The sequence below is a fragment of the Echeneis naucrates genome, chromosome 16, assembly GCF_900963305.1.
Source record: "Echeneis naucrates chromosome 16, fEcheNa1.1, whole genome shotgun sequence".
Classification (NCBI taxonomy): Eukaryota; Metazoa; Chordata; class Actinopteri; order Carangiformes; family Echeneidae; genus Echeneis; species Echeneis naucrates.
The window spans coordinates 9,835,783-9,858,253 of NC_042526.1; the positions used below are offsets into that span (position 1 = coordinate 9,835,783).

Consider the following 22,471-nt stretch of genomic DNA (forward strand, 5'->3'; position numbering starts at 1 on the left):
CCTTAATTTTGGTGGGGGAACATATTATTTCCTAAAGTGGAGTTTCTTCTTTGTAATTCATATTCATATGTGGCATTAAAAGACTTATTGCAATTTGTTTTTCTTTTACCAAACTGAGGGATGGTTCAGGATGGGACCACCGAACACATAAAAAAAAAAAAAGTTTGTCCCCCAGTGGGCACCGTTATAATAAACTATGTTCCTTATATCTAAAATATGAAAACTTCATCACAGCAGGACCAAGAAAGAGGAGCAGAACTGCGTTCTTCTTTTTAAGTAGAGCACAGCACAAAAATGAAGTGTTTATATTCACAAGGACTATTCACAAACGCAAAGAAGAATATCCTCCAACTTATCCTCCATCTTATTTCTGTTTGACTCTGCTCTATTATGGTAAAACAAGAACAACACTACTGCAAACTTTAAATATAGATCTATTTGGTTACTTGAAGTATTTGAACATTAGACCAACTACTGAGCCTGTTTTTACTTCTTTTCAAATAATTCATGTCTGCCATCTAGTGTCTGGAAAGAAGAGGTGATAAATAGAGCTCTTTGAATTCAAACGGCTCTATTTATCTGTGAGCATCTCATTGAGTGTAATCAGAGATGAATCAAAACCTCATTGGTGAAATAGACTGCCTTAAATCTCTGACAAAGAGTTATGAAGCAGAGATTAAAGGTCTGAGAGCAGAAGTCTGTCATCTACAGCGTCACATGAAAGATCCCGGGGACTTATACAGGGAAAGAGACGAGTTAACACAGAAGCTCACAGACATGAAGTGTCTGTTGGAGAAAAAAAAAAAAGAAAAAGACATAGTGACGCTTGAGGAGTCTCTGCACCATCTTCTTCAAAAGGCAGAATTTATGAACAAACAGAATGACATGGTCACAACCGAGCTACGACAACAGACTGAAGAGAACAAAAACCTGAAAACAGTCATTCAGGATCTTCAGTTCCGATTCAAGGATGCTGAGGAACTGATATTGACTAAAGACGAGATCATTAGCAAGCAGAATAATCAAATTGATTGTCTGCAGCAGGAGATGGAAGAGCTTCACACAATAACAGTGGGAATGAGACAGTTAAACATAAGGCCTTTAGATATGAAGTCAAAGGAGGTAAGGGCCAAAGAGAACAAATAAACACAACAAGAAGAGCTGGTTAAACTGCAGAGCTCAAATCTGAGTTGAATGTAAAGACACTGCAGGTAACTGAGCAGAGAACGGAGAACACCAGACTGCAGGAGTCAGTCAGTAAAATCCTGGTGATGAAGGAATCACTAGAACAGGTCTCGAAAGTTTTTTCACAGGAAGCAAACTGTAAGGGAAAAAAATGAAACTTACATCAAAGAGCTAGAGGCAGAAAAACTGTTTTGTTGCGAGACAAAGACAAACATGGCTGCTGATCTGATTTGGCTTGAATCTCTGACGGAGAAAATCTGCGGGCAGAGATTTGCGCTCTACATGAAAAGGAGAAAACAACAGATGAGAAGAATAAGATCCTTACTGCTGAGCTGACGCATCTCTAATATACATATCAAGGAGACACTGAAACTCTGAAAGCAGCAGCGAGTGAGCTTCAGTCTCAAGTGTACAATGCTCACCAAGAGCTACTGAAAAACAAGGAGCAATGTAAAAAGTCCAATGAAGTCATGGTTTATAAGCAGCGAGTGGCAGCAGAGCCTGGCGCTGTCACAACCTATTTGACACAATTACCCCCTGGTGATGAGAAGCGGCTTGAGATGAAGCGGGAGGAGGACACTTTGGCTGGAGCAGAGAATCACACAGAGGAATCTGGGATTTTTCTTGAAAATACAGAAGAACCAGAACTGTCTGATGAGCAGAGAGCTGAAAGCCAACCAGAGACTCTTGTTGTAGAACCGCAACAGCTGGAGACTCTTCCTGCAGCAATATGTGACCATGAGCTTATAGTACAGAATCTTCACCAAGACAACTGTGATACACTTTTGCAAAAGTTCGCGGCATTTGAAAATGAGAAAATGTTGCGGCAGCAGAACCAAAATCTCATCGATGATGATCTATGACAAAGAGTTATGAAGCAGAGATTAAAGGTCTGAGAGCAGAAGTCTGTCATCTACAGCGTCACATGAAAGATGCCGGGGACTTATACAGGGAAAGAGACGAGTTAACACAGAAGCTCACAGACATGGAGTCTCTGTTGGAGAAAAAAAAAAAAAAGACATAGTGACGCTTGAGGAGTCTCTGCACCATCTTCTTCAAAAGGCAGAATTTATGAACAAACAGAATGACATGGTCACAACCGAGCTAGGCCAACAGACTGAAGAGAACAAAAACCTGAAGACAGTCATTCAGGATCTTCAGTTCCGATTCAAGGATGCTGAGGAACTGATATTGACTAAAGACGAGATCATTAGCAAGCAGAATAATCAAATTGATTATCTGCAGCAGGAGATGGAAGAGCTTCACACAATAACAGTGGGAATGAGACAGTTAATAATCAATCTTCAGAACCAGCTGAATTAAAGCAAGAGGATGAGATAGCTGCTGGAGCAATTGGTTTCTGAGAGGAAGCAAAAGCTTTTAATGAATATCCAGAAAAACTGGGAATACCTGAGGAGGAGAGCGTTGAAAGTCTAGAAGCGACTCCTACCGCAGAACCGTTACAGGTGGACACTCCTCCAGCAGAACCTCAACGGTGTCGTTTCAAACGTATACTCAAGCTAAGCCTGATTATATTTTCACTGTCGCAGTGTGTCTTATTCCTCCTGCAGCCTGACTGCCCTTCGACCACATCGCAAAACCCTTCTAAACAGCATAGATTACATAAACAAATACCAACAACAACTTAAATCAGAAACAGGTCACTACAGGTCTGTCAGGGTCTTTAGACATCCAGGTCATGGACATAACACAAGCTGCAGGGATCTGCACAAATGTACAATCAGTAGATATGATGTTTTATGAATCCATAGAATGATTTATTAATGATATGCAAAGAAATATAAAACAAGAAAATGCATGTAAAAGTAATAAAAGCAAATGAATAAAAAATATATTAATTAAATGCATACATTATGGTTGTAGGGTCAGAAGTTTAGTCAATATGGGCTGTTAATGGTGTGGGGGAACATTTCTTGCACCCTTCGTAAAAATTGAGCATCAGTTAAACACCACAGCTTTCCTGAGTGCTGCTGCTGATATCATCCATCCATTATGGCCATCGTGCGCCTCTTCTGATGACTTCCAAATAAATATGGACCAAAATCTCTGAGGATGATTCCAGCCTTGGTGAATTAAGGCAGTTATGAGGGCACTTTGTACTGACAGTAAATTATTTAAAAATAAAAGTTTATTTATTTATAATAGTGGTTTTCATTCCTACTACTTACTACTACTACTACTACTACTCGTGAGAGCGAGTGAAAAGCATTTTACATTTGTCCAGTTAAAAAAGACGCTAATGTGGCTGCAAGCAGTTCCAGGTCAAGCGACTCAACATCTGGGTGACTCTGCTGAAAGTCACCTTTCGAGTGACTTAAAACTATGGAGTTAAATTTAAAAACACAAAGTGACCAATCGCGTTACTTACTTAAATAGATAAACTTTGTTGTCTTTTCCAGGTTTTGTCTCCTGAGACAGCCAGTTCGATATGCTGGAAAGGTGCTTAACGCCGCTGCGTAACAACTACTAGTGATGCATCGTTCGTGAACGATCTGTTCATTTTGTACTCATCTTTTGTATGACTCGGGAGTAACAAGTTATCTTAGTGGGTGATTCATTCTTTTTTCTCAGGTCCGCGCGTGCTCACCACAGGCTCAGATTCATTCATGAACAGGTCTTTCTGCTGTATATTATCTGTGTAAGAATGGCTGATTCGTTCGTGACTCATAACTACAGGTCTTCGGGTCTTTCGTTCATTATTCATGTGGTTACAGCAGTAACTTGACAAGTGCTGCTATTACTGGGGAGGAGAGCTATCTGACCTTAGCACGAAAGTTAACGTTAGCTATGTAGCTATGGGATGGATGTTTAATTTGCCTTTGCGTTTCCCAAAAGGGTACTCAATAGTTTAACAAAAGCAAACTTGTGTATTATACGCCAAGTGAAGCAAACCATGTTGCTCTTCAGTGTTTGAAAGCCAAACTTTTTCAGTCATTACTCAAATGACTACAGCACCACACTAGTTCCAATGAACCTTCATCTTGATGAAAGAGATTAAAAGACCTGAGTAAGTAAAAAGATCCAAACTTCCTATCACAAACAACTACACGCTTCTCAGTAATTTTAGTATGTCCCTATGTCTTACACCCAATGTCAGTGACCTATCCAGGGTGTAGCCTAGCCAGGACCACTTCTATGCATTGCCTGTACCTGCTACCTGCTAGAAAGCGAGAAAAGAGAGAAAAGGTAGAAGAGAATATTTATGATCCACACTACAGTGTTTTTTCTTTTCCTTTTTACATTTCCTTTGACCAGTATGTCTTATAGCACCTACATTTCCACTTTTCTTCTTTCACTATAAATATATATAATGTAACCTGACTGCCAGTGTCTCTGTTTTGGTAAACAGTAAATAATTTTCCACCATTTAAATAAATAAGATAATAGAAGCTCATCCTGTGAATATCAAACTTTTATTATAACCTAGCTGAGATTTTAAGAAATTAGGTTGGAGATGAACCAACCTGTCATGTCTTGCAACTCTGCAACTATCATCTTGCTGAGCCTCCTGCAGGATACTCAGTCATGTACTGCTAGCCTCAGCAGACTCATATTCATTTATCTCATTTACTTTCTCTTCAAACTCAAATGTAGACTCATTTATTTGTCCCAATGTGTCAAAACTGCTTTTGTTTGAACAACACAGATTAAAAAACAAATCTTAAACCAGGTCCTAAAGAAATAAGGGTAAAGGTAGACGAAAGGAAAAGATGAAATGAATAATAAGATATTGTCACTTACAGTTTGTATATGTGATACTCACAGATGTATGTGGTTTATTGTAAGGAATGATGTGTAGTGGAGCAGCCTCTTATATCATTATACCGCTTCAAGCATATTCATCCCACTTACCTTTAAATTCCTGTTGTTGGTCTTATTTTTTCTTGAATTTAGTCGAAATTCTGCAAAATAAAGCCAAAGTCCTTTAGAATATGACCGGATGGGCCACTCAGACGTCAGGCCTGGAGGGAGCTGAGCGGAGGTGAAGCTGCAGCGGTGACTCGGTGAGCCGGCAGGCGGAGACTGCGTCCTGCCTTCCGCGTTGGCGCGCCGCTTCTCCACACTGTCCCACTTTCCGAGCGCGGCGTGATCGATGAGCCTCTCTGCGCTTTCCCTCCGGGATTTCCTTCATCCGAGGAAAAGGAAGGTATAACTTTTTTTGGAGGGGGGGGGGGGGTTGTGCCTGGCCCCTCTGTGTCACAGACCGTCCTGACGGAACAGACACATCCCGGAGTGGTCCACCGCCTCATCCATGTATTGGAGTCCCGGGCCCCAGCGCACCGGCCCCGGCTCCAGCCATGTCGGCCAGGAATCCAGCGGCTGGCGGCGGTGACAGAGCTGGAGGAGGCGAACCGGCAGGTAAACCGAGCACCGCTACAGCCTGTTACCGGGTGAAAAGCTCAGGACGACCGAGCCGCGGTGCGCCGCCCCGGGCTGCACCTCGGAGGGTCTGATCGGCGGCTCGCTCGCCGGTCGGCTCCAACTTTGCGCTATTTCAAAACTAGGTCAGTAGATCAGTAGAGCAAACTCGCCATTTACGGCGTTTATATAACCGCGGACGACACAGTTCCTCACGTCTCAAGCACATTATACGGATATTATAGTTGTTTGGCTCTGTGGTTGTCTTATAAGGTTAGTAAATGTAAATAAAAATGCAAACGAGCCATTTCACTTGTGTAACGGCTAATGTTAACCCGAGCCCCCGCTGAACCGCACAAATGTTAGCCTAGCATTGATAGCATGGCCTGATTACCGGCAGAGCTGCCTGGAGGAGGAGGATCCAGGCAGGTGTGTTTTAAGGACTCCGTGTTATTTAACACCGTGGATGGCTCTTGTAAGTTTGGCGGCCGTTGCTTTTTGAAATAACCGATGTCACATCGTGCAAAACGAGCGACCGCGGTCGCTGGTTCAGGCCTAACTAGATGTTGGACCCGGCGGCCGAAGCTGCTCCTCCTGATGTCGGCCGGGACGGAGCGGACACGGCGCTGACTTTATCTCCAGCACCAAAGCCAGCTCTGGATGTTCAAAATAAAAAAAAAATCACCCAGCAGCGATTTATCTCTGACCGAAACCAGCCGGTTCAAGACCCAGACCCGAATTCACCCAGCGACGATGACAGCAGTGCCGTAAACAGCCTTTGTTTATTGAGCTGCGTTAGCCGAAACCGGAGGACTTTTCTAAGGTGATTTCTGCAACTTCATTACGGTGAAACATGTTCAGGTCAGAAACGGTGGACGGACATTTACAGCCGTCAGTCCACTGCCACAGGACTGACAGGAGACTGTGTTCAGATGTCTTTGATAACTATGTCCTCTGCCATTTTAAGCACATTTCGGACACAGTAATAAGATGGTGTGTCAAGGTTTGTTCAGAAGAGTGCCAGTAGTGCAGTCTCAGTTGAATTGCATGCTAATTACAACTAAATGCAGATAAAACACAGTTTTGATGTTTTTTTTTTTTTTTGTGCCTACCTATTATTGCGGAATTATTCCTAAAATAAACGAGGAGTTCACAACATATAAGACTCATTGGAGCAGTCATTAATGTTTTAGTTTGCCTGATAATGTTTCATAGTTGTTTTTTTTAGATCAGTTTCTAACACTGACTGTAGGCGGTTTAAATAGTATTGACATAATTGATTATTGTTAATAAGGAACTTTCCATGACATCCGTGTTTAGAGTTTCTAGTTTTTAAAGCTAAAATGGTTTAAATACCAGCTGACTGGTGAACGATTCTGTCAAAGATAGTATTACGTTGCATTAGCAGGGCACTCAGTACAACTAGGTTTGAGTTTGGTTTTTCCCCTGGAGAGAAAAATCGTGAATAGGAGAGAGACCTGTGGGGAAATTATAAAAACATCCGCAAAAACATTTTCTTCAATGACACAAAAATTTACTACCACAGTTTAATTCAGCTGACAGACAAGGTCGTTCAGTGTATTGGTTGGACTCTAAACATATTCTGGCCTGCAGCCCTCTAATTGTACACAACAAACATGCTTCTCACCCGAAACACCATTTTAAAGAACAAAGTAGACCTTGTCGTAGTGTTTATTTGACGAACATGTGTAGGAGTTATTTTCTAACTGAGCAGAGCTGCTGATTTTTGTTGATTTAATAATCTTCAGAAGTCTCCTGCTCTCTAAAAGGAAATAAAGCCGTTTCACATGAAAAATGTGACGTCTGTTTCACTAGATGACCAGATACATTTCTTGGAGGGGCTGTGAGCTGAGCTGCTTTTAATGATTGCTGTTTCTCTGATCTCTAAAGATTCAGATGTCCATTGACCAAAATCCTTCATCTGGTTTGAATATAGAGACGTACTGTCCAAAAAGCAGCATCTTGGATTTGAGGACATGAGGGTTCATCCAGCTGGCCATCTTCAGTTTTTCCTGAAAGTTGTCTGTAAAACATTCATTTGCATTAAAGTGTACTTGCGTAGAAAGGCACTCAATAAAGCCAATATCACTTCCAAGTACAGCCAGTCCTTCACAGCTGTAGATCAACATTATTATTAATGTTATCAATTATCATCATTATTATTATTCTTACTATAAAAACCTAATGTGCTCTAGCTTCTTTTTATCCAATGCCATTGATAAACCAACAAACAGATGCAGGTGAAAACAATTGCTTCCTTGGTGCATGTTTTAAACTGTGCGTCATCGTGGCAAACATGCTGGGTGGTTAGCATTTTTTAAAATGAAGCAGTTGAAAGTTGTGGGTTGCCTGGGCAGATCCTGTGTGTGTCTGACTAACCTCATAAGTGTTAATTTAAATGGCACAGTGCCGGTTATGACCTAGTTGTTCATTGTTTTCTTTCAAGCCTTTTGGTTCTTGTTGCTAATTTATTTTAGTCTAAGCTTGAAACTTATTCTGAAATCAATTTGACATCCTTCACAAAAAGGAATATGTGGTTACTTAAGAGCAGCAGATGCCCTCGGGGATTGAGTGAATGAGTTAAGTGAATGAACACATGAGCTATACAGAGGGATTGTGGGAGTTTCCCTCAGAAGGGTAGTATGATTAAAATTACTGAGTGGGAGTTACTTTCCCACACATGCTGACATTCCTCAGAACAGGAGTCCCCAGTCCTGGTCCTGGTCAGCTACTGCTCTGCATGTTTTAGATACTACTCCTACTCCAAAAAACCCAATTCAACCGGTCAGCTCATCATCAGAAGTCTGTTAATGGCTAACCCTCATTTGAATCTGGTGTGTTAGAACAGGGAAAAATCAAAAACGAATTCAGGGCAGTAGCTGACCAGGACTGGGGACCATTGCTTTTGAGAATACCTTTTCATAGAGATAAAGAGAGGTGTGAGTGCTTTTTCTTAATGATCTATCACAGTAATAGCAACGCATCTTCATTTTGGATAATAAAGAGATATGTTGTTTGCTGCCGCTTCAAATTGATGTGAAATTAGCATTAGCTAAAATTTATTGGCTTTAAAATCCTTAAAATATCCATGGTGGAATAGCCTGTTCGACAGAGGAAGCCACTGATCAAGTGTATGCACAGAAACAGAGGTTGCCAGGTGTGAATTAAATGCTGCTGCACCAGACCAACCAGTTATGAGGGCTTTATGATGCTGAGGAGGCCAAGCATGTGGGTAATTGGCCCAGAGATATGGAGCAGAAGGCGATAGTGTGAAGATGGACAGTTGTTACACATTTAAGTTCCACATTCACTGGATTTGCCTCATACTGTGCAGATTTCAGCCTCCAATCTTGTTGTCACTAACCAGGTCATGGCATGGATTTTGGAATTTTGCCAGGATAAATCAAGACTGTTTGACACGCCTCTTCACTTCTGCAGAGCTGTGATTGGGCTTTTCCACTATTTGTAGATATTTTGTAGACCGATAATTGATTAATTGGAAGCATAAATTCAAGATCAAGTTATAATCATCTTAATTTGAAGCTATTAACACAGACATATTTTCACAAGTCATTCTTGAAAATGATTTGGTGTACCAGCTGTTTCTGTTCCCCTAACCCTGAAAGGCATGCTCTTACAACTATTCAGCAGAGTCCATTATGTTGACACAGATGGAGCCTTTTTTAAGGACTGGTAGGGCAGGTACAGTCTGTGAATCAGGGCTGTTATTGCTGTTATTCATTCATTCATTCATTCATCTTCTATCCCTTATTCGTTTCTGGGTCATGGGGGGTGCTGGAGCCGATCCAAGCACACATTTGGCGAAGTTGGTGTACACCTTGGATAGGTCACTAGTCCATCGCAGGGCCACCACATACACAGACAAACAGGAACAACCACTCATGCTCACACACGGACATACGGGCAATTTAAGGTCACCAATGAACCTAAACACACATCTTTGGACAGCAGGAGGAAACCCATACAGAGAATATGCAAATTCCACATAGAAAGGCCCCAGGCCGGGGAAACCAAACCTGCGACCTTCTTGTTGTAGGGCAACAGCGTTAACCACTATGCAGACGTGTTGCCCTTGGGGCTGTTAATGCTTGTAACCATTGTAACCATGCTTGAGCAAACCACAGTATGACAATTCCGGTGATTATTCATAACCTGCTTCAGAGAGTGAAATCTGAATGAAACTGAACTGCAGCCATACAAGGAACATTTATGAGATTCACATGTGTTGCATACATATCTCCTCATAACCAGCTGCAGCTCAGTTTGCTTTTTCTGTTTCAGAGGATGTGCTGGTTGAAGAAAACCAAAGCAGTTCTGTCTCTTTGGCCAGCCTGATGACTCCATCCTCAGCTGCTGGCATGTCCTTGAGCATGGAGATGCCTCGGAAGCGCAAGGGCAGCATAGACAACCAGTGAGTATGAGAGTATTTTATTTATTATGGCTCAAATGAAAGTGATGCCAGTTGTTGACATTGTCGTGATCAACATAATTTTTCCTTCTAGGGATACAAAATCTGCTTCCATTCCTGATGCTGATATGGAAGATGAACAAAATAGGTACTGTGTGTAGAGCTGCAAAGTTTGCAAATGACTTAGTAAGTTGATTAACTGCGTGAAGTCAGCGGAGCTAGAAAAAAACATGCCAAACATTTCTTGATTTCACCCTCTTGAGTGAGAAGATGTGCTGCTGTTCTTATAAAACAGTAAACTGAAAAGTTTTGACTTTTGAAGATTTTAGGGGCCAAAAAGAAGACATCCATAGACATCACCGACAGCTCTGCAAAGCTTTTAGGATAATTTTCACTTTTATTTTATTTTGTAGAATGAGAGATTCATTAATAAATCAATTGTTAGCTTAATGAAAAAGGAAAAAAATCAACTACCTACCTGTCAAGGCCTATCAAAGCTTACTTCTTGATTTTGAGCTATTGCACACTTTTGTGTTTTTGTTGGAAAATATATATCTCAAATACTTCTCTACTGTGCAGGTCAGATGGAGAGGACCAACATGTCAAAATTAAATGCATCAGGTAGGTTGTTTGTAGCCACCACATTACAAAAAATGTTTAGGATCCCATGATGTTGAATTAGGTCTTATGGTGTTCATTGTTAAAGTTTAGAAGTTGGAAAGATCATCTTAAAAAATTATAGGTAGAAAGAAGTGAAAGAAGTGCTCTCAATGATTTCTCTGTCTGCAGGGAACCTCACAGCCAAATCGAAAAGAGAAGACGAGACAAAATGAACAACCTCATCGACAAACTTTCAGCCATGATCCCGACTTGTAACCCCATGTCCCGTAAACTGGACAAACTCACTGTGCTCAGAATGGCTGTGCAGCACCTCAAATCTCTCAAAGGTAGAGCCCATTAATGACTACTAGAGTTAAAGATGATTTGGCCTGACATTGTATTCACTGATGCATTCGCTTAATATAGATTTCTCGCAACCAACATTTTATTTTTATTGTTTAAGCTGCCCATTTTATTGGGCATAGTACTCCCCATATATTATTGAATATAACAATTGATGAGAAATGGAAATTACAAAATTGCTACAAACACTGTTAAGAAGTTTACAATCAGAAAATCGAACAGACAGCTGACACAAACAACAGTTTGTGTTATCTGCACTGCTTTATAAGACTGATAGTGAGCACATACAATTTAGTAGTAATGGTCCTTTGTGACTTTTTGAGTTTTGTTTTGCAGAAATACACAATGCTATAAAAGTTTACTAATAGTCTTAATTATTGATTAATTAATGTTTAGCTAATTAAGTAAATGTAATGTATTGATCTGACATTGAACTGGCTGACTATATTTTCAGGTTCAGCAAGTTCCTTCTCGGAATCTAACTATAAGCCGTCATTCCTCCCTAATGAGGAGCTGAAGCACCTTGTCCTGAAGGTAAACATATTACTGACAGTTTAAAAGGACAATATTTGTGCACAATTTTTTTTTTTTGCTCAGTCTCTTCAATTGAGTATTTCTTTTATTTTTTTAATATAGCCACCTCTGCTATTTGCCAAGTAATCTTAATACAGGCTTATAAAGTGTTAAATGTTATTTGAGGATGTTTAAAAGCTTCAAACCAAGTTACAAACCTCTGCATGTCACAGCGTCCTATTAACCAAAAACACAAAACAAACAAAAAAACACCAATGATCCAAACTGGATATATTTTTTTAGTTTTCTATTGCTTTTATTTTGTTGCAAAACTCCATTAAAACAATAAAAGAATTTACTCCCCCGTGTTTCTTTGTTGGGCAGGCTGCAGATGGATTCCTGTTTGTTGTGGGCTGTGATCGTGGGAAAATAGTTTTTGTCTCAGAGTCTGTCACGAAGATATTAAATTATAGTCGGGTAAGACTTTTACATTTGTTGCTTAAGCATCTTTGTTCAAGAAAAAAATGACAAACTAACAAACAAACCGGAAACACCAGATGGTTTGTATTGTCTTGTGAAATAATAATCCTGTAATAAACCTGTTTGGCTTCATGTTCACATATTTTCTGAGGTACATTTTTCTCTTTGCCAACACCAAATTGATGATTTATTTGCCTATCTAATTTTAGTACCTACATCTATCTGAAGTCTGACGTCAGTTGCATGAATGTCAAAAGAATCCGTTCAATTTAAAGAACAAAGCACATCTTTGCAACCATTGAAACTACTTGTTTTTGTATTCCTGATTTGTGGCTCATCGAAATGACAAATTTGTGATCTTTTCCAAAAATTGCCAAATTGTATTTTTAAATGCTTACTTGAAGCAAATGAAAGATGATTGTTTAAATGAAAATAAAGAAGTTTGCACATTCAAATTGTGTATTTTCCTAACCAAAGAGATATCCAGTCTGAAATTATCTGGTGGTTCTCTTCTCCATTCCTACTACAATCTCATTCTTCTCCACACAGTATCTGGTGTGCTCTGGGCTCAAAAATACCTATTGTATTCTCACAATAGGTGTTTTTGTTAAGTTTGTTCTTTGTCAGCAATTATTACTTTATATGATGGGTGGTTTGACATTTCCTTTTGTCAGCATGTGAATGTTTAAGTCAGTTACTGATACATTGTTTTCTTTTTCCTTCCAGGCAGAGCTGATTGGACAGAGTCTATTTGATTACATACACCCCAAGGACATGGGGAAAGTGAAGGAGCAGCTGTCAGCCTCTGAGTTATACCCTCGTGAACGGCTAATAGATGCTAAAAGTAAAGAAGTCTTGTGTGTATATATAAATATAATATATACGTGTGTGTGTGTGTGTGTGCGCGCGCACATCCATGCATGAGCGCATATTAAGATGACTTGTATCTGCAGCCGGTCTCCAGGTCCAGGCTGACCTCCCAGTTGGTGCAGCACGGCTGTGTTCCGGTGCACGGCGCTCTTTCTTCTGCCGCATGAAGTACAACAAAGTCTCTGTCAAGGTGGAAGAAAAAGAATTCCAGGCCAGTACCTCCAAAAAGAAAGGTAGGGAAATTACATGGTGAATTCTATAGCAGACCACTTTCACAGTCAGGGTGTTTCATTTAGTCTCACGTTCACTGCAAATAAACTTGTCACATCTGATATGTGATTTGCGCCTAGAGTCTCAGAAGTACTGCACAGTTCACTGTACAGGCTACATGCGCAGCTGGCCCACCAGTCAGTTGGGAGCAGAGGGTGAGGGGGAAGCGGACAAGCAGGACACATCCCATTTCAGCTGCCTGGTGGCGGTGGGGCGCATCCATTCTCACTCATCGCCCCAGGTTAACGGAGAAGTCCGAGTTAAACCAACAGAGTTCATCACGCGCTATGCCATGGATGGCAAATTCACCTTTGTCGATCAAAGGTAGAGCTGTATTTCAGTAGGCAGGGTTGTGTGGTTACAGCACAGCTTTGTTGGCATAATGTGACTGTTGGCCATTAAAAAAAAAAAAAATAAATAAATCTCCCATTGGCATTTGTAATGTCTTTGGTTTTATTTTCACATCCTCAGTCTTTTCCGTTGTTCAGTGTCAAACTGCTACAGTCACCCATTGATGCCTTATTCTGAATAATTGATTATGGCATTTGTAAGTAATTCATACTGACACGATACATTTTTATGTTCATTCACTTCATCTGTAGAGCAACAACCATTCTTGGTTATCTTCCACAAGAGTTGCTTGGGACATCATGCTATGAATACTTCCATCAAGATGACTTGCCACATTTAGCGGATAGACATCGAAAAGGTGAATTACATGTTTGTGCTTATCTTTTTTCTTGTTGTCTTGGGTCCTTAGTTAGCATTTTTCAATGACTAAAGGGCTAAAATTACTTCTACACAGGCCTCTTCAGATTAATTTTAATTTGCAACATATCTGCAGTATCGAAGCAGGTAACTCCAACATGATGTATCTGTCCACCTTGATATTTTGACATTAGATGTCAGTTTTGTGTAATCAGGATATTGTGCCTGCTGATCCTGTGCTTATTGTGTTCTTTTCCTTAAACAGGTGGGAGTCTGTTTTCACTGTACCTTGTTTAAACCATATTCTCACTGTTTTTATCTCCACAGTGCTGCGGAGCAAAGAGAAAATTGAGACAAACTGTTATAAGTTCAAAACAAAATATGGCTCCTTTGTCACTCTGCAAAGTCAGTGGTTTAGTTTTGTAAATCCCTGGACCAAAGAAGTAGAATACATAGTGTCAAATAATACAGTCATATCGTAAGTATATGCTTTAATCTGATCATGCAATGCACGAATATCTTTGCAAGTTATATTTATACTAATTAGTGCTTCATTTCTTCTCCCATCCAATGAAAAGGTATGATCACAGTCGGTCAGGAAGCAAGTCTGAACAGTTAAACAATTCAAAGACTTCTGAAGGTCAGTTTATAAAATACAAGATCAAAAAATCAACATTGATGTGTCACTGATCTCTTGGGTATAGCATGATACTCAGAAATGCAGATTGTGTGGTTGTATTTTACCATAAAAATTTTCTGGTGTGTTCTATCACATTAAACCTTTTGTTTTTGTTAGAAGATGGCAAGAAGTCTCTTCCAATTATACCAGGCATCTCCGCCACACCAGGAACTATGATTTATGCTGGAAGCATAGGGACTCAGATTGCCAATGAGCTTCTGGACTTCAACAGGTGTGACCTCATAAAGACAGAGCATGTCCTCTTTACTTTCTGTGACAGTGGTGTATTGCTAGTCACCTTCATTCCCAGAGCACATTTCAATAATATTAAGCTAGCTATAATAAAACTGAAGTAAATACACTTATTGAAAGAACTACCACAACCTTTCTATTCAGTCTGAGTACTTTCATTTAGCTTTTTTCTTTCTTTCTTTTTTTTTTTTGGGGGGGGGGGGGGGGGTTATGACTCCAGCTGTTACATGTACTGCTTGTTGTAGAGATGAATGAACATGTCTGCTTCTTCAGGATGAACTCATCACCTTCCAGTGGTAATGTCAGTCCATTCAGTTTGCCACAGGATAAGTCTCCACAAAGTCACAATCAAATCAGCAACAATGTAAGTTTATACACATTGATGTTTTCATTGATGCATGTGTCCCAGTCATAAATCGGGAGGTTCAAAAAAATGCTGCATAAAACTTTCCACACTAATCCAGTTCAAAATTGCTTATTGTAATTTTTGAAGCCACTGTGCATATTTTAAAACATTTGAAAGCAACTATCTATGCTTTATTTTGCAGTAAGAAAGTGCATGCTTTGAACTTTGTTTGTCCACAAATAAAGTTGTAAGAGTTAGTCAATATGTCAAATATTTAATATGAATACACATGAAGCCAGACTGTCTGGTTTCATGTGTTTCTTCATTTGTTTAAACATCTCTGCAAAAGCTTTTTAGTGGTAGACCAGCCATAAAGTTACGCAATCCCAGCACAGATTTGGTTATTTGCTCTAAGTTGCTGCCTGGACTATAATCATCTCCTCTTTGGGTCTCTAGGTGCCAAATGGAGAGACAACAGACACAGAGATGCCAGGAAAGTCCAACTCAGAGGATGAGCCCCAGGGAGCTACGTTCTCAGGAGGAGAGGCACTCATGGGTACTCGGCCTCATCATTTTAAACTCTGTATGGGGTGATGTTAAATAATCTCCTCTTTTAATTCCATTCTCTTGTTTCTCTTATTTTCTCTGTCACTTCATCTCATTTTAGGTGAGAATTCCCATCTGGATTTGGACAGTGTGGTTGGACCCGGCCTTAGTAGTCTCAGCAACGATGAAGCAGCGATGGCCGTGATCATGAGCCTCTTGGAAACGGACACCAACTTGGGCGAGGCTGTGGACTTTGAAGAGATGCACTGGTCGTTATAGAACCTGCTCATACAGTGTGACACTGTAGCACACTGCAGCAAAAAAACCTTCTTGGACCATAATTTTTTGGTGATGAGAACTGCTTGAATGCTTACTCCAAAATGCAGCATTCTGTTTTTTTACAGACTTTTTTTTATTTATTATTTACCTTTCTTCACATAAGCTGTGTAGTCTTCAGCTGGCTGCTCTAACAGGAGCAGGATCGATGACAAAAAGGAACGCCTGCTTTCCCTCTTCAGGAGGACGATTTGCCTCGAAAGCCTTACAGCGGTCTGCCTGCCCTGAAACGCTGTTCCTCACTGCTTTCTTCTCACCTACTGTCATCCTCTGTTTGACTGAGGCAACCTCAAAAGGTTGAAGAACCCATGAACACAAATGACAGTGACAAGGCTTAAGTGGCTCTGGATTCCTACCTGTATTTCTCTCCTCCACCAACATTTGAACAAATGTTCGGAGCGAAGAAGCAAAAACAAATTGCACTGAATCAGTTTCATTTTTAAACGGTTATAATTAGGTTAGGTACTGTATGGATAATTAAAATGCGACACCTTGACAACCTTGCCCATGTCTTTGACCCCTCAGGATCCAAACCGTAGGTAGGCAGTGTACCACGGAAGACCACACTTCCATAACCTCGAACTTTGAGAGTCACCTTATGAAGTGTCACTCAGAGATTATCTCTTAACTTGTCAGTATCTGAACATTTTCCCTTGAAACAGTCCAGTAACCTCCTCTCTTGTACACTGACTTGAACATACTTTATATGTGTACATTTGGTATGATCGCAGACACTATGTCTTCAGGCCATATCTATCTTTAAGGGATAGTTTGCATAGGAAAAATATTTTAATTCATATTTAGTATATATACCTCTATAGACAGCCCCAGAATTTTATTAACCCTAGTGCTACACATTTAACGTTTTTGTTTTTTCCAGAAAATACCCACATTCATACATTTCCTAAAGAGCAATCCCTTGGTGGTTCACCATTTAACCACTGAACTCTTTGATTAATGAGCACTACAGTTCTACTTCATGCAAAGTGAAACAGCACTTTAAAGGTGCTGAAATGGAAGTCTGGTAGCAACAGCTGAACAGCTAACCCATTTCACATCCGTAATATTTTTTTACTCATGTTTGAGATTGAATTGTGTGGTAGAAGTGATAAACTCAGGGAGCGATGGAAGCAAATCCGCCCCATATAAACATAGAATGCCACAGTTCTTAGGAGGATAAGCAGCATTTGACCTCCAATTTAAGTTTTACATACTTTCCTACATACATTGGTATGTGGTATAATAAGTCTACTTGTTCACATGTACTTACATCTGTTTTCTTACTGTTTGCTTTCTGATCTTGCAGGTAAGCCATAGCTTTAGCTGTTGTTATTTTTCTTTCATTTAATGTTATGCACTGATGGCCTTTCAGGAGAAATGTTCATACTTTGTTTGGCACACAACAATGCCATGCACATGCATTTATTTGTTATAGGATTATGCTATGCAGCTCTATCATTCCATAAATCCTAATCTTCAACCTACATCTCTTTCTCAATGTAAATGCCCCTCCCATATCATGCATGACTGCGAGAGACTCCAGCAGGACAAGACATACTGATGATATTTGGTGAGAACGTGAAGAGTTGTTTATCCTTTTTCCGTGTACTTCATCTAGAGTTTTGTTTTGCCTCTGCTTACAATTGCACATCTCTGATTTTACAACACTGATAGCCATTATGTGATGGTCTATGTGTATTTTCATGTGGCCTCATGTTGATGGGAGGTAAATTTTTGATGTCAAAAATATGTTAAATTGTTGTCACAGTGAAAGTTTTACTCGTGGGTTCAGTTCAATAAAATTGTTTTAACTTGCTTAAGAAAAAGAGTCCACAAATTATGGCATAGAGAAAATTAGGAGATGAACTAACCTAATGAAATTCATTTTTGGTCAGTAAATCAGCTGTTTCTTAGTCTCGTATTCCACACAGACTGTTGCTTGTGTTCAAATATGTTTTAACCTAAGTTTTAAAACACAGAGTGCAACGAAAGCCAGTCATTATCCCAGGGTACTCAAAAATATCAAGTTTTCATCAGAAATTATTCAACTGAATGTGTAACTTAACCCTCAGTCATTAGTACAATATATTCTGTCCAAGATATTTAAATGTGTAGCTTTTATTCCACACCAATATGGTTTCCAATGAGAATGTTAGTTTTGTGGTTGGAAATGGAGCTTGTTAATCATGAAGAATACTGTCTTTACTCTGTAATGCTTGAATCGAGAGGAGCCAGTGGACGCAGCAGCTGAACTCACAGGGATTCTTCTGTCTATGTCCGAAGTGCCTTTGGGCATCTGCGCAGACACACCTCTGTTGGGTTTGGTGGCTGCCTCCTACCTGGCCCCTCCGCAGACTGAAAGGAAAATATAAGCTTGGATTAACTTGATGCAACATGGCGTTCTGTGCAAAATGTGAATGAAGTGGAAACTTGTCCACCTGTTGGCTTCAGCACTCACTACCTAACCAAACCACTGCACCTATGGAGTCTTGCTATAGACACAGGCCAGCCCTTTTTAAAGGAACAAAGAAAAAGTCTATTTTGTTTTATTTTTTTGTTTTTGGTCACTACTGTAGCTGCAATTTCCCCAGCTTGTTCAGTCGTGACAAAGTGATAGAGAAATAACACATTTCCTTCTGTCTCCATTTACATAGTACACTTTGTAAGGGAAACATGGAAGAGTATTTGATTTCATGCCCCAACGTGTCTATTTGGATGATGTTCTTGTATCATTTATCAATTATTTTTTTGGGTGTGTGTGTGTTTGTGTGTCACATAAGCAGACTTAAGACGTTAAGACAGAGTTACCTGTCACTGCACAAGAGGACCTTAACCTTCGGGCTTATACTGGACAGTCAGAGCTTGTTACTGCCTCCATACCACTTCCTTCTACTTTATAAGTTCATTCTTGTTTTGTTCTGTTTGTGGGCCCCAGAAGAAACACTTACTGTATTTGTTGATTGCATTATTGCTGCTACGTTCAACATGCCTGGAAAGTCTTCCCAGGTCATCATGGTGTTAATAAATATTAGTTTACTAAACCCTCAACAGGAGCTTTGGGCATATTTTAAAAATATTTGTAGTTGGATAAACACATTTTCACATTGACCTCAAAACTTTGCATGAAACTCTTACCATCTTTCCTTTCTCCGGCTTTCTGTTCTTGGTGAGGCAGATGGAGAAGCAGCTGTCTACTTTTGGAGTAATTACATTTGCCTTCTGTTGCCCTCCAACAACCTTCCTTATTGTTAAGCTCCGCTGAGGAGATTAGCTTTACCACAATTTTTCAAATGTGGTAAAGCAGTGCTTGGCGCAATTAAGAAAGCATGGCATAAGCTGGGATTTGTTGTGTATTTAAAGTCATCAGTGAATGTAGAGCTGTTGTTCCCTCCGTACACAATGGGCCAAGCTGCTACCCTGCCTTGTAGGAAAGGAGAGTCTTATGTTACAGAGCTGTATGAATGGTGCAGGTAAGATTTTCGTTTGGCTTTTAAATTTCTGTATTTGAGTAAATGTTAGGGGTGAAGGAGGTTAAGTTGTATTCAAGAAGACTATAAGAACACCTTTTCTGTGTAGAAACTAACATTTTTCAGATTAATTTGCAAGGTGTTCCTTTGGTGCTTTCTATTCTTAGATAATGTCATGTATTTTTACGTCTTTACTCAGTTTAGTTGCCTTTTTGAGCTGTAGTATTAATTACTCCTTTATTTCCATTACTACACACCTCTTTTTTTGTCTGCATTCGTCCTTGTAGTTTACCACCAAAGGGTGTCAACATTATATGAGCTTGATGCACTTTTAGTCTTGCAGCTAGTTTTTTTTTTTTTTTTTAGTACGTATATGTGACCATCAACAGCCCTCCTTGGTAGCTAGTTTGTTGATCTTTACTGAGTGAAATAACTTTGTGTGGTGGGGAGGGCAGTGCTCCACCTCAGTGAATACAGGGGAGAATAAAGGACAGAGAAGGTGTGACAGGGGCAGGGGAAAGCAAGCTGGTGGTGCTGGTAAGAACTAGTGAAGGATCCTGTGCTTCTCCTGCCTCTTCACTCAAAATTATGAGAGTCTAGAGGGTTTCTGTGATCCCTGGAGAGATAGGTCCAGATAGATGAAGGTGTCCCGACAGAGGGGCCGAGTCAAAGGTGGGATATGTAGTGATGGTATGAAAGAGCAGCTCAGCCCATTTTAGGCAGGATTCATCAATCCTTCCTGATGTGAACCAACACAAGCAAGTGGGCATTTGTGATGGGAAGTTGGGATGTGACTCAGATCTTTTAATCTCGTTCAGTAGAATGAATGAGTCTTTTTTCTGGTTCATTGGAACCAGTGTGGCACCGTAGCTGTCATTTGAGAAATGACTTAAAAAGCACGGCTCTCAAACACTGAAGAGCAACACGGTTTGCTTCACTTGGCATATAATGCACAACTTTGCTTTTATTAAACTATTGAGCACCCTTTTGGGCCATTGCCTGCTCAAGTTTAAATTACTGGTTGCTTCATCTGCCATTCCAATGGAAAGGCAAATTAAACATCCATCCCATAGCTACATAACTAAAATTATCTTTTGTGCTAACGTCAGATATCTCTCCTCACTAGTAATAACAGCATTGGTCATGTTACTGCTGTAGCCACGTGAATAATGAACGAAAGACTCGAAGACCCGTAGTTATGAGTCTAATTTCTACACTGAGCCTGCGCCATGAGATGAGAGAACGACTCAGGACCCGAAGAGCTGGACTGGTGAGTCGTGAGCGAATCTGAGCCTGTGAGGTGCATGCGCAGAGCAGGAAAAACGAACGAATCGACCGAACTGAGATGACTTGTTTCTCCTGAGTCATACAAAAGAATAATTCAAAACAAACCACACATCACACTAGTGTTTATAGGGTGAAGGAAATTCAGAGAGGTGTTCCTCCTCCTACAAATCTGTTCTTTTTTCTTATGTTTTCTTTTCTTTGTTTTTTGTTTTTTTTTTTGTTTGTTTGTTTGTTTGTTTGTTTCACAGAAAGTTTGTTAATGAATGTCCAAGTGGGCTAATCGCACTTCATGAGTTTCAAAGGCATTTCTGCGATGGAACAGTGGGCAGTGATTCTGCAGAGTATGCAGAACAGATATTTCGCACACTGGACACTAACGGGGTGAGAAAAGCATTGACACTACACACACCTGCAGTCAGGATCTCTCCTGCAGCATTAACAAATTCACAGTGTTATTTTATCCAAACAGAATAAACTGTTTAGTTTTTCTATCTCATAAACCATTGTTTCCCAGCCTTTTCCACTTTAAAGCCCACATAAAAATTCCAAAACTTTGGCAGTCAACATTTGACTTTGTAACAATATATAAACCAAATAATATGTTTATCGTTTATTTCATAATATTTTCCTGCTTTTTTAGATTATTGTATTTTAATACCTATATAGCTTCTCTCCAAATTCCTGTTTTGTCAATTATCTATTGGCCAACTGGCAATACTTTTGCATCCCATATGTGGGACCCTGACCCACAGGTTGGGAACCACTGCCGTAAACAAGCCAAGTTGTTAATGCAGGAATTTCTTCTTTAGGATGGGGTGGTGGATTTCAGGGAGTATGTCATGGCCATCAGCATGCTTACTGAGGGTTCGGCTGTGGAGAAACTACACTGGTCATTCAACCTCTATGACAAGGACAGAGATGGAAATATTACAAAGGAGGAAATGCTGGAGATCATGCAGGTGTGTGCCAAAAGCAAACTCGACTTGCAATAGAAGCTCACTGTAAGCTGATACTGCAGATGCTGCATCGTTCAATTCAACTGGTGTGTGTTTCCCTTTGTTCACAGGCTGTTTATAAGATGAGTGTAGCCACTGCTTTGACCAAACCCAACCCACTCACAGCTGCAGAATGCACCAACAGGATATTTGTGAGATTAGATAAAGACAATAATGGTAAAGAATCTTTTTTTTTTCTGCTTGAAATCACACTGTGGGGTTATTTCAATATGGAACGATTCATGTCACACTCATCCACTGTTGTGCATGTGTCTTATTTTCCCTCAATAAAACAATTTCATGAGCTGATATGTATTCATAAAAGTATTGGGATCCAGGTGGCACAAAACCCACCACAACTCAAATGTACTTTGCACATTTATCCCCAAAATATTTAGAAGGCCTTAAACTGCTGTGCACTAAGGACACTTGCAGGCATTGATTTAAGGGAATAGAGGCAGATGATATTAATAGAATTGGACCCCAGCTCTTTGTCTCTAATCACTGCCTGTCCCTGTTATGTCTGTAGCCATCATCAGCCTGGAGGAGTTCATAGAGGGAGCGCTGGATGATGACTGGATCAGAGAGATGTTGGAATGTGACCCCAGCACTGTGAAGGTGGAGAGGCCCTTGAGGAGGGATACCACTTTGGGGACCCATGGTTGACCTGGAGTAGGGTCCACTGGGAGCAGAGAAATTAACCTGTCATAGTTCAGTGCTCTGTTTTATTCTTGGTGCTTGTTT

At 40.2% G+C, this 22,471-nt stretch overlaps 2 protein-coding genes across 6 annotated transcripts; both read left to right on the forward strand.

Annotated features, from left to right (window-relative positions):
• Window positions 1–5,258: 5,258 nt before the first annotated feature.
• bmal2 (basic helix-loop-helix ARNT like 2) lies at window positions 5,259–17,793 on the forward strand. 5 transcript variants are annotated; one of them, XM_029522864.1, is made up of 17 exons: window positions 5,259–5,565; window positions 9,889–10,018; window positions 10,110–10,163; window positions 10,595–10,636; window positions 10,805–10,962; window positions 11,433–11,512; window positions 11,876–11,968; window positions 12,698–12,815; window positions 12,925–13,074; window positions 13,192–13,435; window positions 13,714–13,820; window positions 14,147–14,297; window positions 14,398–14,459; window positions 14,616–14,730; window positions 15,024–15,114; window positions 15,553–15,652; window positions 15,764–17,793. In XM_029522864.1, the coding sequence occupies exons 1-17, from the start codon at window positions 5,505–5,507 to the stop codon at window positions 15,919–15,921; spliced, it is 1,914 nt and encodes a 637-aa protein (XP_029378724.1). In that variant the 5' UTR covers window positions 5,259–5,504; the 3' UTR covers window positions 15,922–17,793. The 5 variants fall into 5 exon arrangements, with proteins under 5 accessions (XP_029378724.1, XP_029378725.1, XP_029378727.1 ...); XM_029522865.1 differs by having other exon boundaries at window positions 14,619–14,730; XM_029522867.1 differs by having other exon boundaries at window positions 5,311–5,353.
• A 1,584-nt stretch (window positions 17,794–19,377) lies between these two features.
• Window positions 19,378–22,393, forward strand: LOC115056900 (guanylyl cyclase inhibitory protein). Its single transcript, XM_029523679.1, has 5 exons — window positions 19,378–19,448; window positions 20,981–21,113; window positions 21,542–21,691; window positions 21,799–21,904; window positions 22,257–22,393. Exons 1-5 carry the CDS (start codon window positions 19,378–19,380, stop codon window positions 22,391–22,393), a joined length of 597 nt encoding a protein of 198 aa, XP_029379539.1.
• Window positions 22,394–22,471: the final 78 nt, after the last annotated feature.

What these genes read in the sequence shown, in the direction of transcription:
- bmal2 (XM_029522864.1), top strand. Translation starts at nt 5,505, where the DNA reads ATGTCGGCCAGGAATCCAGCGGCTGGCGGCGGTGACAGAGCTGGAGGA. An exon ending in CAGTACCTCCAAAAAGAAAG is followed by an intron (nt 13,075 to 13,191) that starts GTAGGGAAATTA and finishes ATTTGCGCCTAG; the next exon opens with AGTCTCAGAAGTACTGCACA. An exon ending in GAGCTTCTGGACTTCAACAG is followed by an intron (nt 14,731 to 15,023) that starts GTGTGACCTCAT and finishes CTGCTTCTTCAG; the next exon opens with GATGAACTCATCACCTTCCA.
- LOC115056900 (XM_029523679.1), top strand. Translation starts at nt 19,378, where the DNA reads ATGGGCCAAGCTGCTACCCTGCCTTGTAGGAAAGGAGAGTCTTATGTT. An exon ending in AAATGCTGGAGATCATGCAG is followed by an intron (nt 21,692 to 21,798) that starts GTGTGTGCCAAA and finishes CTTTGTTCACAG; the next exon opens with GCTGTTTATAAGATGAGTGT. An exon ending in ATTAGATAAAGACAATAATG is followed by an intron (nt 21,905 to 22,256) that starts GTAAAGAATCTT and finishes TTATGTCTGTAG; the next exon opens with CCATCATCAGCCTGGAGGAG.